The 18,868-nt window shown below is 36.5% G+C and overlaps 1 protein-coding gene across 1 annotated transcript in view; it reads right to left on the bottom strand.

Annotated features, from left to right (window-relative positions):
• Positions 1 to 317: 317 nt before the first annotated feature.
• The window catches only part of LOC142983253 (facilitated trehalose transporter Tret1-like), a 63,614-nt gene continuing 45,063 nt past the window's right edge, over positions 318 to 18,868 (bottom strand). The window contains exons 3-5 of the mRNA XM_076130170.1: positions 7,955 to 8,123; positions 5,570 to 5,757; positions 318 to 3,240 (exon numbers count right to left, since the gene is read on the bottom strand). Of these exons, the coding sequence (XP_075986285.1) occupies positions 2,176 to 3,240; positions 5,570 to 5,757; positions 7,955 to 8,123 (1,422 nt within the window). The 3' untranslated portion in view covers positions 318 to 2,175. The remainder of the gene's footprint in view (positions 3,241 to 5,569; positions 5,758 to 7,954; positions 8,124 to 18,868) is intronic.

Consider the following 18,868-nt stretch of genomic DNA (forward strand, 5'->3'; position numbering starts at 1 on the left):
TTTTTACACATTTCATTTTTAATATTATAAAAAATCTAGAAAATGTATAAATTCACAACCTATTAAATTTGTCTATTAATAATCCGTGTGATTATGATTTTAATAATATTATTATTTTTTCTCCAATATTCTTTCTCTAGTGAAATAATAAGCAAATAATTTGTTTTAATTATTATTCTTACTGCAGGGGTTTAGGCCTTCTAATATTATTGGATATTATTACTAATAATAGATAATTAATAATATAATTACGTCTTTTGTAATATTTTAACATAGTAATACTATATTTTTTTATTTTGATTGTGTTCTCTGTAAATATTATATTGAATTGTTGTATATTATTATAATTTACATTATTAATATTGTTAAAAATCAATAAAATAAAAATATTTGTAACAATATTTTAACAATTTATTGTCTTAATTTCCATTCATTTACAATTTTTATATTAAATCATCTTTAGTCTCCAATGCTCAAATATGTTATATTTCTTTTCGTTATATTTGTGTTTATATTTTGTCAAAGTAAAATGTCTTATTGTTTTGTTATACCTAACTATTGAGCAATGTTTAACAAACTAACATTGATAATAATTAAATAAATTTAAACTTACATATTTAATTATTGAACATAAATAATCATAATAATTAATAATACTAAAAGTATATATTCTTGCGAGATTTTGCGAGAAAAAGCGTCAGTTTCATTACATTCAGGTTTAATATTGTCAATAATTTGTTGAACTAAAATACATAATAACATTTCGTAAATATGACAAAGCATTATAATTATATTCAAGAATATATCCTAAACATCTACTTACTGTCTGCATTCTGATATAATTCACTCAGATTCTATCAATCAAATAATCAAACCCTTCTATACTAATTTCATTTATTGTCATTATAATAATTATTTGTCTTATTATTATTATTGTCATAGTAAAGATAGGAAAGCTCGATAAATTATTAACCAGTACATCATACATTTTTGCTATTCTCAAGAAGGGAAATATATATTTTTTTCTGTTTTCTTTCTAATTTATATTTACTAAGGAAGAGAGGTATAGAATGGACCGCTGCAATTTTAAACGAACTAACGAAACTATTAAGATATGGGTAAAGATATGCGAGTATAATAATATTATATCTTTTTATTTTCTAACACCTAAAGAGTGAGGCTTGCCACACATATTGTGTTCGGCATTAATCGGACTAACCGGGCGGCATAAACCTAATATATTGTGTAGATGAATGTTCGGGAAATATGCCGCTCGACATCCCCGCATCTGAATGTATAAACGGAATTGCCCGAACAAGCCAATCGAAGTGCAGTAATTTTTTGAGTCAATTTTGTTGTTTGATAAATACTGCCGAACCGATTATGCCGACTGGAATATGTGTATAACAAGCCGTAGATCGACCGCCATAAAATTATGTGGCGTAATTTTTTTTCTTTATTAAAAAATGGTTAATAAGCACAGCCAAATTTTCGCGGTGGATCCGATATAATTTTGTTCCTACTTACAATTTTGTATTTCGTGTTTACTTCAAAACTTAGCAATCTTTAAGCCACATATACAGGGTGCTATCTTTCCTAGCCTACTTCTAAGTACATTGTTCCAAAGGCCATTGACTGGTGTTCCAACTTGTCTTCTAAACCTTACTTTCTTTAGATACTACCGCGAATTTGAAGGCTCTTTGGGCGTTTTTATAATCATCGTTTAATATTTTAAGAGTACAGAAAAATTTATGGTAACTGACTGTATATAATATATCGCACTCCCGGTGCAACACTGTCACTTTTGTAAAAAAAAAACAAATCTATAGATATGTTATAAAGTCAATGTTGTGTGAAGTGTCAACGTTTTAAATGCTTCTCCTGAAAAACTACATTTTTGCATTAGTGACAGTATTGCACCGGGGATGCGATATAGAGGTACATTATACAATCTCATGTCCCTAAGTTTGTTAGGACGTCAATCTAACGATACTTTTCTATACTCTTACTATTACAGAAACTATTTGTTATTTATTATAAAAACGCCCATCTTAATTGACATAATTAACTTCCACATAACCAGACATTGCTTTTTATTCCATTTTCCTTTTTCCATTCCTACACTACCTAAATCTATCCAAAAGCTTTCAAGTAAACACGAACAGTTCAAACCTTTTACCTCTTAGGCGAGAGACTTTGCACGTAATTGGGGTCCATTTCATCTAGGTCCTTCCCTTTGGTCTCCGGTACACAGCACACAACGAAACAGAGACCTCCGACACTGATAGAAGCGTATAACCAAAAAGCACCGTGCAATCCTAACGCCTGCTGAAAATCCACGAAAGTCTTCACTCCAACAAAGGCGCATAAATAGCTGAACGCCGTAGCCATTGCACTGCCAAACGCTCTATATTCCAGTGGAAATAATTCCCCAATTAGCAGCCAAGATATTGGGCTCATGCCTAAAGAAAATGCTATAGTGAATACCAGTACGCAGAGTAGAGGAATCCAGTCATTCTGGCCTATCGTTTGATGAAACATCACGTTTTGAATCCGTTGATTTCGGTGCACTTCTTCATAGTACGCGTAGCTTCCAAATCCTGCTAAAGCCATTGACATTAACACTGAACTGACAATCAGTAAAGGTAAACGACCGACGGTATCTATCAGTAGCCCAGAGAGACAAGACGCTAGAAGCTGGACAAAGGACACAGCAATAGCAGCTCCATGAGGGTTCATCCCACCGAAGGTTTTCCTGAATATCGGGACAGCATAGAACGAAAACGCATGAGCTCCCGAAAACCGTTGGAACATCATAAGCCCGCATGTCACTAATATCGGTCCTAGCAACCTGTTCATGGTTCTAACATCCAAGGAATTGATGAGTTGACTCCCAGACATCTGACTCTGCCGTTGACTGAAATTTTTACTAGCGAGAACGTTTGTGCGTATAGTAGCTAATTCTTGAGCTACATCAGAATTTGGACCACGTAACCAGAGTAAGCTTTTGTAAGCCTCTTCGTCTTTTCCAGTTAGCACGAGATAGCTTGGTGTTTCTGGTATGTAGAGTACCGTGCAGAACAGTAGTAAAGGAGCAGCGGATATGCAAAGTGCTAATTGTTGCCAGTCGAGGTATGCTCCGATGGTGAAGCTGAATAGTACTCCTAGATGGCCGACGATCTTGAGGACTGCGCTGAGACAGCCGCGGATGTCTGGCACTGATATTTCACTGATGTATACCTGAAATGTGAAAAAAAAAAGGTTATTTATTTAAGTTACCCACGAATACATTACACAAGGCTTACTTTATGCCATGAGCATTGTCTTCCAGTCAACCTTTCTTTGGCTCTAAATATAAAAAAAGAAGATTCTTTTTTATTCTTCTTGTTCATAAGTTTATTTCAGTTTTTTGATAATATTCGTAATTATACAAGAGATTCTGATATTTAAGCAAGTTCCGTATTTAGGGACAGTGTGTCAGATGCAATACACGAGTTAAAATAAATGTGTACATTATAAATAGTAGTAAGTACGTGTGTTGTATCATTACTCAAATAAATAGTAGTAATAAGAAGCAATATAACGATGACATAACCGTACACGGCTTGGCATGCAAATACCTTCAACCTTGATTTTCTATAGCTATGTGAAAAGTAACATGTTAGTAAAATATTGTATTACATAAGCATTCAAGTTGGCAGATGTGCGCAGAGTCTTAATTAGTTAGTTAGTTTTATGCAAGACAGACTTGGCTAGTAAAGTAAATATGGCAATAGAGAATAACAGTTAAAAATTGTAGAGATAAACTTTAAATGAATACTTATGGTACCGACACTTGCAAAACAGAAAATCTTTTTAATATTATTGGTATGCTAAGATAAATCTACAAAATGTTCAAAAGTAGACACGCAAATCTGTAGGATCGTATTTAGTGTTAATTCTATCGAAAATTCCAACCGTTGCCGCATTACCGATAATATTATATCGAAAGTCTATAGATTGACAACGTTATGATCGAAGAACCAATAATAAAAAATCATTCTTAAAATGAATTGGATAGCTTAATAGAAGCCGTGACCCAAAAAAACAGTAAAAATCAGTTCCCAAAAAAGCCAATTTTCCCAAAAAACAATCTCCTAATTTTCTATTGAAACAATTATCACAAAGTTGCGGTAAAACATCGTCCTACTTAACGCTATAATTACTAAAATACATCAAACGAACGACAAATTAATTTAATTTTAACCGCTTTCGAACTAATAAATGAGTAATTCTATCGCTGAAAGTTTCCTTTGAGTGAAATTTTCTGAATTAGCAAGAGCAGCCCCCGATAGGACGTAACTTTGTGAGTTTGAGACTTTGTCAATTATAACTGGGGTGCACATTGAGCCTATGTATAAGTTTTTTAGCCAAGAATTCAATTTTGGATGAGATCATTTAGATGGTATTTATTTAAAGTCGGGTTTATGTCAACTGAATAATAATAACTGGTAAAGCCAAAAAGTTTTAGGACTTCTTTTCCTCTTTCTTTTCGTCCACAACCTGCATTTTCTTTTCAATTTTATCATGTTATCTGTTTAGAGATCAATTTATGTTTTTACATGAATTAACTCACCGGCCAAATTTCAGCCCGATCCATCCGGTAGTTTGGGCTGTGCGCTGATAGATCACTATTTCAGTCAGTCAGTCACGTTTGAATTATATACATATATTTACATTATATTCTTCATACAATCTCTCATCAATATTGAGAGCTATTTTTAAACCAAACAAGAAACTCCCAAATTGCTACAACTTAAATAAGGGCTGTTTATAAATTGACTTAGAATTCTGTTTGTACTTTCAATGTGGGAGGAAGATGGAAACTTTTTATCGGGAATAAAATTCCGTACATTTTCAAGGACTCAAGAAAAAAGTAAATGGACCAAATTGTTATCCCTCATTTCCGTGGAACTTCAAGTCTTTTCTAATTGTATTGGACCATGCGGGCTTTAAAAAGTTTTGTAAAAAAGAATCTTATTTGTTCTTTTGTAAGGTATAATTTCGTTTGTTAGTTAATGTTTGTGTACTTTTGTACTTAGTTCGTAGGATTTGAAGTTAAAATTTTGATAGTAATCTTTCTTTGGTAAAGGTTTTTGAAACTTGAATTTTAAGGCTGGAACTGTGTACGTCAAAATCTTGGGATATTTTTTATTAACCCTTGTTAAATTGTTGCTTGGCATTAAACATTGTTACTGGTGACGAGAAATCTTAACATTTAACACTAATTCGCCCGTTTGTATTGTTGGGTAGTCTGCAGTAAATATCTTCTAACACTTAACAATAACAGTGAGTTTCCTAAAGACGCAATACATAAAATATATCAGTAGAGCGACTTTCTAGCTCTAGTGACAAATTGCATATAAAAACCTGATCAGCGCCTTTAGCATAGGCGGTAAGGAATAATTTTGCCGAAGTATTTTTCTCGTCTAAACCTGACTAGACTCTGAAGATATTATTATGTAGTACAAAAAAATTAACTAAACATTAGCACAACGTATGTTTTTGATAATAAGGCTTGTGTCCTTACCTGTGACAGCATTGTCAAAATAGAACAGCAGAATCCTCCCAAGAAGGCAGTGATGCACATCATCCTGACCGACGTGGCTACAGTGGTCAGAAGCCAGGACAGACTGCATGGAGCGGCCGCGAGGGAGAGCACCCGGCGTCGTCCGTGACGCATCGCTGCTCCTCCTGCCATGCCGCCGAAGAGAGCTCCTGGAATATCACGGAATGGCTGGTCATGGAATGGTCTGTTAGATTTTGTTTAAGATATGTTTACCGTTTCTCTCGTGATTAATGGCAAATATATTTTTTTTCCTGCGAAATTAATCCTAATTCTGGAGAGGAGTCTTATTTGTGGTCAGGTAAAAGAAAATGTAGAAGTTTAGGTTCGTTTGGATATTACTCTTTACATTCACCTGGAATTTGACTGAAATGTGGCACTGAGACATTTACAAGTAGAATTACTTAATATAATCTGATGCTAAAGTCCACCCATGGAAACTTATTTTCGGGAATACGTTAGTACCTGTACTGTATCATATAAATACTTTTAGAAGTTCTTCATGACGTTTTGAATATCACAGCTATAGGAGAAATAAGAATTTTAATGACCCGGGAGTCAGGAAACCATAGAAAACATAAAATACGATTCAACAGCGGTGTAGTCCCATAATTATAATATATAGTTCCTATATAATTACCTCTTTGTTCCATCACATTCAAACTGATATAAATAAGACAAACTTGCCATTTTGAAGCCCTTTACTAGCTTTCCCATTTAAATACACTGTACCTAAATTCATTACTAATTTACTTGTACAGTCGTAAGCAAAACTATGTTTACTGTGGCACGTTGAAATGGTTACACCGCTGTAATCTTGCTGCTTTATGCTGATACTGAAAAGACTCCGCGTGGTAACCCTTCCCGTGTAAATCCCGATGCCTCGAGAACTTCAAGATAACAAGTAAACTATGTGTCATTCTGAGTCTTCAGCTACCTATATACCAAATTTCATCGTAATTGGTTCGGTAGTATTTATGTGAAAGAGTAACAAACATCCATACACACTCACAAACTTTCGCATGTATAATATTATTAGTAGGATTCGGCTAGAACAAAAGAGCACAATAATTGCGGCAAGTTTCGTAAAACAGGCCAGCTCTGCTGAAGCTTGTTTGAGTAGTGTGTGTATAATACACAGGAACATCTTTTATTCCATAGATTTCATCGGTGTTTTACCATACATACAGCGCAGCGTTACGTTTGACGTGCTGTTCAAGATGCAAAGTACCACGACGTCAACTTTTTTACTCCAGACGATCGCAGTAAATATCTCAAAAACAGCCTTTACGCCTGTCCAGGAATTATAAATAAAATAATAAATAAATTTAACCTATTACTGTCCCACTGCTGGGCAAGGGTCTCCTCCCGTAATGAGGGAGGGTTTAGGCCTTGAGTCCACCACGCTGGCCAAGTCCAGGAATTAATACCCGAAAAATCTGCTCGGCAACCACATACGTTAATGACACAAAATCGAGTCAGTTTTACATATTTTTGCTTGTAACTGTACAATGTACATTTGTACATACATCATTGCGCTACGCTTAAGTTAAAGAATTTTAATTAAGTTTTGTGTTAAGACAAGTAGATTTATGACCACAGTTTATGACGCGACTTTACTTCTCTCGGACTTGAGAATCCTGCTGGAATGTGTGGAATCTATGGAAATTATTATCAGACTTTTTGTACACACTTTTCTAATTAATGTTATAAGCTTAATTTTATACTTAGGTTAATTACTGGGTCCTAATTGAATTTCCGAGAAATGCGATCAGTCGACTGGATCTTTGTTGCTATGACAACAAGACTACAGATTTAAAGATTAATAAGTTTTTGCACATATTTAATACATATTTTGAAGGAATGCAAAGTCCCCAACCCGCTCTTAGCCACCATGTCGGTCGGTCCAGTCGGTCCTTACCCAGCAGTGGGACAAAAGGGACAGGTAAAACTAACGGTCGGTAAACGATCTGTGGGTTAAGGAAACCCTGGCGCGGTCACTCCATAGATGGGTGACCGCATAGTGGTATTTGAACAGGGCGTCTCCGTGCTTCGGAGGGCACGTAAAAAGTCGGTCCCGGTTGTTGTCAACTAAGATAACAGTCAAAGGCCTTCGGGCGGCTTGAACTACTTTGACACTAGGTTGACCACTAACCATACGATAAGAAGAAGATAGGCCGTAATTCAGGATAAAATTTCATTCTAGCTAAAATCTTTTGTTCTGATGATTCTTCATCCAATTTCCCCTACCACTGGTTATTAACCACGATTCTATGCCTCAAAATAGGCACTAAAAAGCCTTAAAGCAAATTAAACATAGAGAACATATCAGTCAAATAATGGTCTTACCAAGGAAAGACAAAGAAGCCAGCCAGGAAGCCTGCTGGTCGGTCAGATGGAAGTCGCGTCTTGTGGCATTAGCTCCAGGACCCTGGAGGGACGCAATGGCTGGAGAGCTGTACCCTTTGCCAAGACCTGCTGAAAACGGAGCTAAGGATACTGCGAGGGCTGCTAGCACCTGTAGAAATAAAAATATGTGATTAACTTCACATTTTTGCATAGGATTTCCTCTATTACATGAAATTATTTTTTCTCTTGGCGCTGTACCTAGGGACGACAATGTGGAGATATTTTATGATGTCTTATTCAAATTATATTTAAAGTTTTCTTTTGATGGTAACAAAATATATCAAACATTGTCGTACGCCGTAATATAAGACACTGGTCGGGGAAAAAGTTTTTTCGCATTATCGTCAAAGGCCTTCGGCGACTTAAACAACTTTGACACTAGGTTGACCACTAACAATACGATAAGAAGAAGTATGTATGAACTTGTAATTAAATCTCTTTGACTTCGAGAATCACAAATGAGTACACAGTTCCTTAAATTCCTTTCAGTGAGCTCGTGAGGTACCCAAATATCGAGCTTTTTTGTCTAGAGAAAAGATCTAATTACAAGTTCATGCATACTATAATGCTGTAAGACTTTTCCCCAACCTAATATACAATTAAAAAAACTATCAGTCTATTTAGAAGCCTGCCGAGCTGCTTTGCTCACGATGTGTTTTGAGCGTTTTTTTAAGCGTTTACTCCCCTCTTTCCAGCACAAAGACAATGATACATTTTAAGTTTATTCATAACTAGCTGACCCGCGCAACTTCGTTTGCGTGTATCCCGCTACTTCGACAAATACAGTCAACGCACCAACACATATTGGATACTAATTTTCAATTCACAATAACTTCTCTTTCCCTTAACCGCGTTTAAAATATTAAAATGTTTTTTGGTTTCTGTGACTCTTCTTTGATCGCCCCCCCTATCAGTTTTTGGAAAAAATATTTAAGTAATGTACAGATTTTTTTTGTCTTATATGTATAGATCAAAGTCGTAGTACCTACTTTTTAATATTATTTATTTTTTATGTACCGTTTTTTTATATTTTTTGTTTTTTTTTATGTACTTACCTACTTTTGTTATATACATCTAACTATTATTTTCTTGTTTACTTTTAAAATTATTTACATTCTACATTTTATTACTTTTACTTACGCTGCCCCCGCCGCCGCGGCCGGCCCGTACCGTGCCGCAATACTAATATCGTGATATCTCCTAAACTATATGTCTAAATAACACACTGTGAACTGCAAAAATAATCTAAATTAAATGCTCGTGATGATGAACTTACTTATTTTGATAAGGATATATGTATTATTGGTTATATCACCAGTTAAACATCACCCAACGAATTAATACTTTTTTTTAATACAGAAAAGTAGTTTTTGTGACTTAAATAAAAAAGCTGGATATATGTCATCGCGGACTTTTTTGTAGAACTAATAAAGACCAATGTTTTTGCTATACATTGTTCTTACTTGTATCCAACGGTATAAGCGGCGCACGCACAAATGCAATCTTCAATTAGATTTTTTTTCTGACTTCTTGGACATAAATCGCTATAACTCAGCTAATATAGTTACAATGTATTTCAATTATATATAAAAACCTGTCGGAGAAAATACTCTTTCTATTAGTGAAAACCGCATCAAAATCCGTTGCGTAGTTTTAAAGTTTTATGCATACGAAGGGACTACAGACAAAATGGGCGACTTTGTTTTATACTATGTAGTGAAGTTGCAGTTTACGACCATATCAATTTATTTTTTGGGATATTCGTTATAGATTTGAAGTAATCAACACTATTTTATTGCGAAAATAAACCTTCATGATAATTTTATACTGCAGAAAAAACTCGTAATTGCAATTTTCTTACAATAAGTTTTTCAAACAGTAAAATATTATATTCAAGCATCTATAATAATAAAATCAAAACACCGTTCCTGCTGTCTGACCACGTCCAAGTGTATACAAAGTTGGCTGTCGACCAAAAGATTGTGAATTCAATTCCAACGTAGCTAAAGTTTTATGAACGCAAAACGCCGATGCAGCTCCGACATCTGCCAATATTATACAGATAGGCCGAGTGTCAAACTAGTTTTTGAAGGTTCTAAGTTATAATATAATGTTTAGTAAAACTACAAGTAAAGTATGATAGTTCAAACCAAATTATACCTCGTCGCAAGATCTTTAAAACAACTATTCAAGGGATGTCCTCAATCCGGACTTGGCTTGTGTTATATATAGACTCAAAGTCTAAGGGAAAACCCTTATTTGGGAGGAGATCTTTGCTGAACTGTCAGACAATTTTTTTTTATCTAGCCTGTTTCTGTATCCCACTGCTGACAAAGGCCTCTCCCCTAGACTTCCAGTCCCCTCGGGCGCTTTTTGCGTCCGGCCAATCGTCCAGGAACGCGTCCAAGTTGTTATTACGTCGAACATTGATGGGTTAAATTATTTTATTTTATCCATTTTTGCGTTATAAAATGATCCAGCTATTTTAAATGTAAATTTTTCCATATACGTTATAACCCGAGTATAAAAATCTTGCAACAAAGTTAAGCAGTTTTTCAACAAGTTAAAGTCCAGTGCAGGATAAAGTAGGATCGGTGTAAAACTTAAACTTTGTAACTCTAAAGTAGCCGATAACTAGTTAACTGCCGTTGCAGCGATATATTTGAAGATTAAGTTTAACTTACTTAGCAGATATAAATGGAACTGCCTAGTGGCTATAGGAAATTTAAAATGTAATAAGTTTAAACCAGACTGTAAGTAGTAATATACAAAAATACAAAATCCCTGTTGTTTCAAGTTTTAGCACCCATTATATTTTTTTCTCACAGACGATTACTATAGTTTTTGCAACGGATATGGGTGATTGAAAAATTAGAGGATTGGAACTTTATTTGTTTACCTGACTTTTTTAATTTAATTTAACCAAGTTGCACCGATCGTGGATAGACTAAAAGACTGAAAATCTGCCCGTGACCAGACTAACGCTATGACCTATTGCATTATGATATTCAAGTTCTCATATGTAATTAAAGTTATTGTACGATTTTAAACTCAGTTTTAATATCAAGTAGGAGTACTTGATATTAAAACTGAGTTTAAAACTACCATCAATTTTAAACAAATAACACAATCGATACATCACAACTACCGTTCAACAATATTTGAACGTGACATAACCCTGTACATCTCAGGCTCAGGTAATAGGCTGTCTTAACCAAACAGTTCGTTTCATCACGTACGTGCCGTTCCGGAGCAAACGGCGGGAGAGACTCGTAAAATTGTGTGCAAACTCATAGAAGTTTTTACAATCATGTTTGGCAAACAAAAATGTTTTGTTAACGTGACATTTTCGATATTGCTTCGAGCGAAGACGGTTGAGATCGGAGGATAATATTTTGGGGTAAAAAATATTGAGTACTACCTAGCTTTTGCTGGATTTCATGGAGATTTTTTGTAGCCTTTTAAGTGAAAGACATACTCTATAAGCTGATTAAAGAAAAATATCGTAACCGTACAATTTTTATGGCGGTTAGCAATTTAGTTTTCTTTTTTTCAACCAGATATTGTCCCACTACTGGGCAAGGGTCTCCCGCCTAACGAGGAAAGAAGAAGGCCTTGAGTTCACGCTGGCCAAGAGCAGGCTGAAGACTTTGCACGCCTTTAAGAAATTTCACCAGCATTAACTAACAATGACTACCGAATCACTTTTCACCTTATACAAATTATTTCCAAACAAAATAGAAAAAAAAAACAACTAGATGGGAAACTGTAGTGCAAAAAGATATGAGTAAGTGTGAGGTTTCCGAAGACGATGTCCAGGATAAAGCGAAGTGGAGAAAGATCCGGAAGGCTGACCTCACTACCATATGGGATTCATAGCATGGAAGAGAGAAGATTTCCATACAAAATAGAGTAAAAATCCCGTACAATCTTGACATAAAATATTGCAGTACAGCAGTACAATATTATAGTAAATCATCTGTACTATATATACTATACTATCTATACTAATATTATAAAGCTGAAGAGTTTGTTTGTTTGTTTGAACGCGCTAATCTCAGGAACTACTGGTCCGATTTGAAAAATTCTTTCAGTGTTAGATAGCCCATTTATCGAGGAATATACTATATATAATATATAATCTATACTAATATTATAAAGCTGAAGAGTTTGTTTGTTTGTTTATTTGTTTGTTTGTTTGAACGCGCTAATCTCAGAAACTATTGATCCGATTTCAAAAATTCTTTCAGTGTTAGATAGTCTCTTTATCGAGGAAGGTTATAGGCTATATATCATCACGCTACTACCAATAGGAGCAGAGTACCAGTACAAAATCGGGGAAAATTTTGACCCATCTCTCTTATGTGACGCAAGCGAAGTTGCGCGAGTCAGCTAGTCTTAGATATAACAAAGGGTAAGAGAACAATGTTCGTGTACATAATTTAGTTCAAAATATTCATAGCGGTAGATTATCATGTAGACCTTTATTATGTGTACTTTATATTATGGCGAAGGTGTTCTTGTAAACTGTGTTTGAGATAATTATGATTAAGTTTTTGTAAGACAGGTATTTTGTCGTAACACAGGTATTTTTACACGACGAGTAATGACTACTTATTATTATGACAAAGAAAAATGTGAAAATTATTTGACAATGGAAATGTCGGCCTATAGATTAAATGTTTAAATGGTGATCCGGTAGATGCCATAGAAAATAATACAAGCAATAAATCCTTACGATCGGTAAGCACCGATTCCTTGAACTTCTAGCTTGAGTGAGGGCCATTTTACAGCCTAAGGATAAGTATCTGATAACCTATTTGCTAATTAAAGTTATACGTAAACCGCAATCCGCAATTATTCTACTGTCAGCTGTTTGACTGTTAAACATACACAAATGGATATTGTTTTTGTTGTTAAAGCATAATACTATTTTTAAAAGTTTTTATACAATTAAGTATGTACTCTATTTTTCAAAAATAGATAACGTATACTGGCTGGTCCCAAAATTGTCAACAATGTCATTCAATATTAAAAATAAACAAATAAAAAAGAAAACTTAAGAGCATTACAGAATTTTCATAAAGCTAAATGGCCAGTAACAGCTGTAATAAGAACTAAAAAAGTTTGGACTAAAATTGGTAGTAAAAATAATTGAAGTTTTAATTAAAAAACAAGCTGTACTATAAACTAACTGGGTGTATGTACCAGCAATGTATGTTTGGCGGATGCTTCGTGAGCGGCGTTAGGTCAGGAAATAAACAACTTGGTTGCTAATTTAAGTATATTACATTATATTATTAGTACAGAAGTTTTAGCACAACTATAACTGAATGTACATGTTTGAGACAGAACTTAAGCCAAGTTATATGTTACAGAATGTGAACTGGCGTACATTCTACTTTTTGGCGCGTCCCAGAATGTTCGCGCGGGAAAAAGATCCCCGCTCCTCGAACGCCAGCTGTCAAAGTCGATTTGACAGGTTGCGTTCGGAAACGTCACAAGCGAATGTGGGCGAATGAAATAGGTCGCCACATCACCCCCCCACGGAGAAAGACAATTTAGTCTTTGAATACCTTAAACCTAACCCTCCTGCCTGACCTCGTAGTGTAGGCTGGATTAGACTTTTCTGCGGCAAGTGGCTGAGGTTTTGGTATAACTGGAATAGGTTTGGGAGGAATAGGTTTTGGAGGAACAGGTTCAATGAATGCAGGTTTAACCCTGTCCACACTTACTGTAACTTTTTTACCTCTTATATCGAGTGTTAGAGATTTGCCGTCGTTTGACCGTTCTATTACTAAATATGGCCCGTTATAGGGTGGTTGCAACGCACGACGGACCGCGTCCTCTCGCAGATAGACGTGTGAAGAGGAATTTAACTCTTTAAACACAAAGGCAGCTGGAGTAGTATGTCGAGATGCAGGTATGGGTCTAATTTTTGACATATGGCGACGCAGTTTAACGACGAAGTCAGTTGGGTCTTCGAAATTAACTGAACATGGATTTGGTGCTAATATCTCCCCAGGTACACGTAAAGTTTCACCGTAGAGCATTTCGGCAACAGAGGCTTTAAGATCCTCCTTAAATACTGTTCTCATTCCCAAGAGAACTAATGGCAGAGCGCTAAGCCATTCGCCGTTGTGGCACATAATGGACGCTTTTAATTGCCTGTGCACTCGTTCGATGATTCCATTTGCTTGAGGGTGGTATGACGTAGTTCTAATTCGTTTTGTTGCAAAAGTTTGGAGCAATCTGCGAAACAGGTCCGATTCAAATTGAGTACCCTGATCTGTGGTGATGATGGCTGGAACACCAAAACGGGAAATCCATTCTTTGACAAACGTTTCTGCTACTTCTTCGGCCGTTATGCCTTGCATGGGCCATACCTCGGGCCATCTACTGGCTCTATCAATTGCTGTCAAACAATAGCGATAACCTTTACAAGGCGGCAAGGGTCCAATTATGTCAATATGAACGTGTTGAAAACGACCAGAAGGAGTTGCAAAGTTAGCAAGGGGTGCGGAGTTATGTCTAGTTATTTTACTGCGCTGACATGCGTCACATGTGCGGGCTCACTCTCTACAGTCTTTGTTTATAGATGGCCAAACAAAGCGATCGGTTATGAGACGAACAGTGGCTCGAATGCCTGGATGGCTTAACTGATGTAATTTGTTAAAAATCTGACGACGCATTTTAAGAGGAACATATGGACGAGTTTTTCCAGTCGAGATGTCGCAGAGCAAAGAAGTGCCGGATATGTTGACTCTCGCTATTTTAAGGCTGGAATTTTTCATAAGCTTATTCACTTCGTCATCTGTGTTCTGGGCCTTGGCAAGTTCTTCATATTCTTGCTCCAAAGCAATCGCCTCAACACGGGACATAGCATCAGCTACGATATTATCGTCCCCTTTGATGTACTTAATGTCAGTCGTAAATTGACTGATAAAGGTAAGCTGGTTAAGTTGTGCTGGTGGAAGCTTTTCACGACGTTGTATAAAAGCATATAAGAGTGGCTTGTGATCGGTGTAAATTGTTACGTGTTGCACCTCAAGTATGTATCGAAAATGTTGAACGCTTTCATACACTGCTAACAATTCCCGATAATATGCAGGCCATTGAGACTGACGGGGGGTAAGTTTTTTACTAAAAAATGCGAGTGGTACCCATTGACCATTAACAAATTGCTGAAGGCACGATCCAATATGAATGCTTGATGCGTCGGTGTATAGACCAAGCGGAGCTTCAGAAGAAGGATGATGTAGCAAGGTTGCTTCAGACAAACTTTTCTTACACTCATTGAAATTTTGTAGCAGCTCTGGGGTCCAGGGGTATGGTTTGGAGCCTTTACTGTTAGTGGATGTCAAAGTGTCAATTAGTGGAGCTTGAAATTTAGCAGCTTGGGGTATAAATCGCCGATAGTAATTAATCATACCGAGAAATCTACGCATACCTTGAACTGTTTCAGGTGGCTTAAAATCTACAAGAGCTTGAATACGATCCTTCGGTGGACGAGTTCCGTTAGAGCTGATGTGGTAGCCTAGAAATTGTACCTCTTTCGCGCCTATGACACACTTAGAAGAATTAATGACAACTCCGTAGTCTTGAAGGCGTTTAAAAAGTATGCGAAGGTGCTCTCTATGATGGAATTCATCCTTTGAATAGACGAGAATGTCATCAATATATGGAAAACAGAAATCAAGGCCCCGTGTGACTTCGTCGATAAACCGCTGAAAGGTTTGACCAGCATTACGCAACCCGAAGGTCATGAATGGAAATTCAAAGAGCCCAAACGGGGTGACGATGGCCGTCTTCGAGATATCGTTCTCGTGAACAGGAATTTGATGGTACGCTTTAACCAAATCAAGCGTGCTGAACACCGTTGCTCCAGTCAAGTTGTGAGCGAAATCATTGATGTGACGAACGGGGTATTTGTCTGGTATTGTTCTCGCATTCAGAGCGCGATAATCTCCACACGGGCGCCAGGTGTTGTCTTTCTTTAATGTCATATGTAACGGAGATGACCAAGCACTTTTAGAAGGTCTTGCCGTGCCACAACGAACCATTTCCTCAAATTCTTTTTTAGCGGATGCTAGCTTCTGAGGTGCTAAACGACGAGGACGGCATGATACGGGAGGTCCTTCAGACGTGTTTATGAAATGTACCGTGTCGTGTTTAACTTCTCTAGGCAACCCGGGTGGTCGAGTTATATCCGGAAACTCGGCGAGCAATGAAGCGAAATTAGAATCATTCACGACTATGGACTTAACGCTGGGCTGATCAATACTGGTACATGTAGCCACTGAAGATAATTTTGTAGTGCTGTCGATCAACCTCTTGTAACGGCAATCGGGTAAGAGATGGTAATGAGACAAGAAATCAGCACCTATTATTGCTCTTTGAACGTCAGCAACGACAAACCTCCAAACAAAATCACGACGCAACCCTAAGTTAAGACAAACCGTTATAGTCCCAAAGGTTTTTATTCTGCTGCCATTTGCGGCGCTCAGCTCATAGTCGGTATCTTCTCGACGGCGAGGAAGCCAGCTGTATGGGTAACAGCACAAATCGGAGCCTGTGTCGATGAGGAATTGACGTTTGGTTGTCTTGTCCGTTACGAAGAGACGGCCGCTAATCGAAGAGCAATCAGTCGCCGCCGCTACTGACTGCTTCTGGTGTTTTCCGCCGTCCAATTGCATGGGGCTATGCATTTAAGAGCCCGTTTTCCAAAACGCCCGTGGTACCAACAGAACCTTTTTCCGGTTGGTGAGGAGGAACGCGAAGATCTATTGCTGGTCGGAGGCCTACCACTACGACGGCTTTGTCCTTGAGTGGACAGGGCATAAACCTGTTTAGAAAGTTCTTCTACTTTAGAAATTAAATTAAATAATGTGTCTGCAGGTGGAGTAATTGCAGCACAAATAGGGCTAACTGGAGCTGAGAGTTCTACAATTTTGTCGGCTAGCTCTGCTAATTTGTCGAGTGTAAGCTCTGGCTGTGATGCAAGTATTGCCTGAATACTCTGAGGAAGACGCTGCAACCACAACTGCCGCAGAATGCCTTGGTCTGATAGGGAATCTCTAGCTAATGATCTTAAGTGACGTAGGAATTGTGTGGGTTTTCTATCTCCCAACTCTTCATCGCTTAAAAGTTTACGGACTTTTTGTGCTTCTGATATGGACAACCGTTTAATTAACTCAGTTTTTAATAATAAGTATTGTTGACCTGCAGTTTGAGGCTGGGTGATTATATCTTCAATCTCGCCAGCCAACTTATGATCAATTTGTCCTACAACATAGTTATATTTAGTCCTATCTGCAACAATTCCAGCAATTTCAAATTGAGCCTCAACCTGTGCAAACCATACTGCAGGTTTGTCTGGCCAGAATGGAGGCAACCTAACTGACACTTTACAATTCTCCGACTTTTTGTTAGAGAGTGATTCTAATTGTTGCTCTAAAACAGCTTTCTCCGACAGCATTTTTTTAATTTTGTCTTCCAAAGCTTCAGCCATTATGCACTTTGAAATAATTCTTTAGACAGGTTAGATATATGAAATGTAATACTCCGTAGGGGGGCTGTTTCTGATTCAGACAGCAAGCACAACCAAAATACTAATATAAAACTAAACCTTAAAAGAAAACTTAAAACATGCTAACACAATATAAATAAAAGGCATAAATTGTATAAAACTAAAAAAAAAAAAACTAAATGATAAACATAACACCATAATGGTAAATACTTTGTGCAGAACACCTTATGCAGACAATGAAGTAACAACATGCACACTTACAAACTAACACAATAATACAACATACATAAAATCTAAATGCAGTGTTAACAGTAATTATTATTATAGAATAATATTGTTAAGTTACTAAAGTCAGTTAAATTGGAGTCTAACCCAGTGTTGCCAACTCTACGTCTTTTTACGTAGATCTACGTATTTTGAGCCTTCCACGCAAACCTACGAACTTTAGTCCCAGAATCTACGTATTTTCTATCAAAATTATTCAATTGCAAAATAACATATCCCGTTATTAGACTGAATGGGCATTATTTTTGTTACTTTCTTAAAAAAAAGTTAATAAACGTTCCGTTTTATACTAGCGCATACTCGCCTCGCCTCGCCACTCAACTTATTATTACGCCATTCATTTTAAAAACAGTGTCAGTCATCAGTCAATTCAAAAGAACTGAGACTCATGTGACTGTGTAAAACGAAACGTCTTGGCGTCTTCTGTCGTCTGAAAATGATAATAAAAATTGAATAATTTAAATAAATCGATGACCCTGAAAGTAGCGAACTTTTTTAAATTATCTGTAAGTGGTGGTTTCACATGTAGAATGTAGATATTGTAAAAACTAACCGGCTACTGGAATATTTATTTATTTATTATTATTTTTGTTCACGGAGATATCTCTCTAACCAGTTTTATCTATCTGCTGTCTGTCTGCAACTTTTAGGGTCTTATGAATTGTCGTTTTATTCACTTTTACCTACCCTACTGTCTTAATTTCAATTAAAAAAAAAAGTACGTAGATCTACGTATTTCTCATATGGAAATTTTACTATTTCTACGTAATTTTCTAATCTGGCCTACGCCTTTTTCAAAATCCAAGTTGGCAACACTGGTCTAACCACATAAATCACACACTTTAGTCAGTAGCACTTGTTAATATATCACACATCTCGGCACAACAACTTGATGAAACTGTATTGTTTGTGAAATTGCAAAACTTGAATTCTCCTTATTTATCCAGAGATGAAAGTGCCAGGAGGTGGTAGTTAGTTAATAAAGAAGCCAGTACCTTGAAGCTTGTAGTATGTAGACCAATGCGAATCCTTTAGTAGAT

Source organism: Anticarsia gemmatalis, chromosome 23, assembly GCF_050436995.1.
Source record: "Anticarsia gemmatalis isolate Benzon Research Colony breed Stoneville strain chromosome 23, ilAntGemm2 primary, whole genome shotgun sequence".
Lineage (NCBI taxonomy): Eukaryota > Metazoa > Arthropoda > Insecta > Lepidoptera > Erebidae > Anticarsia > Anticarsia gemmatalis.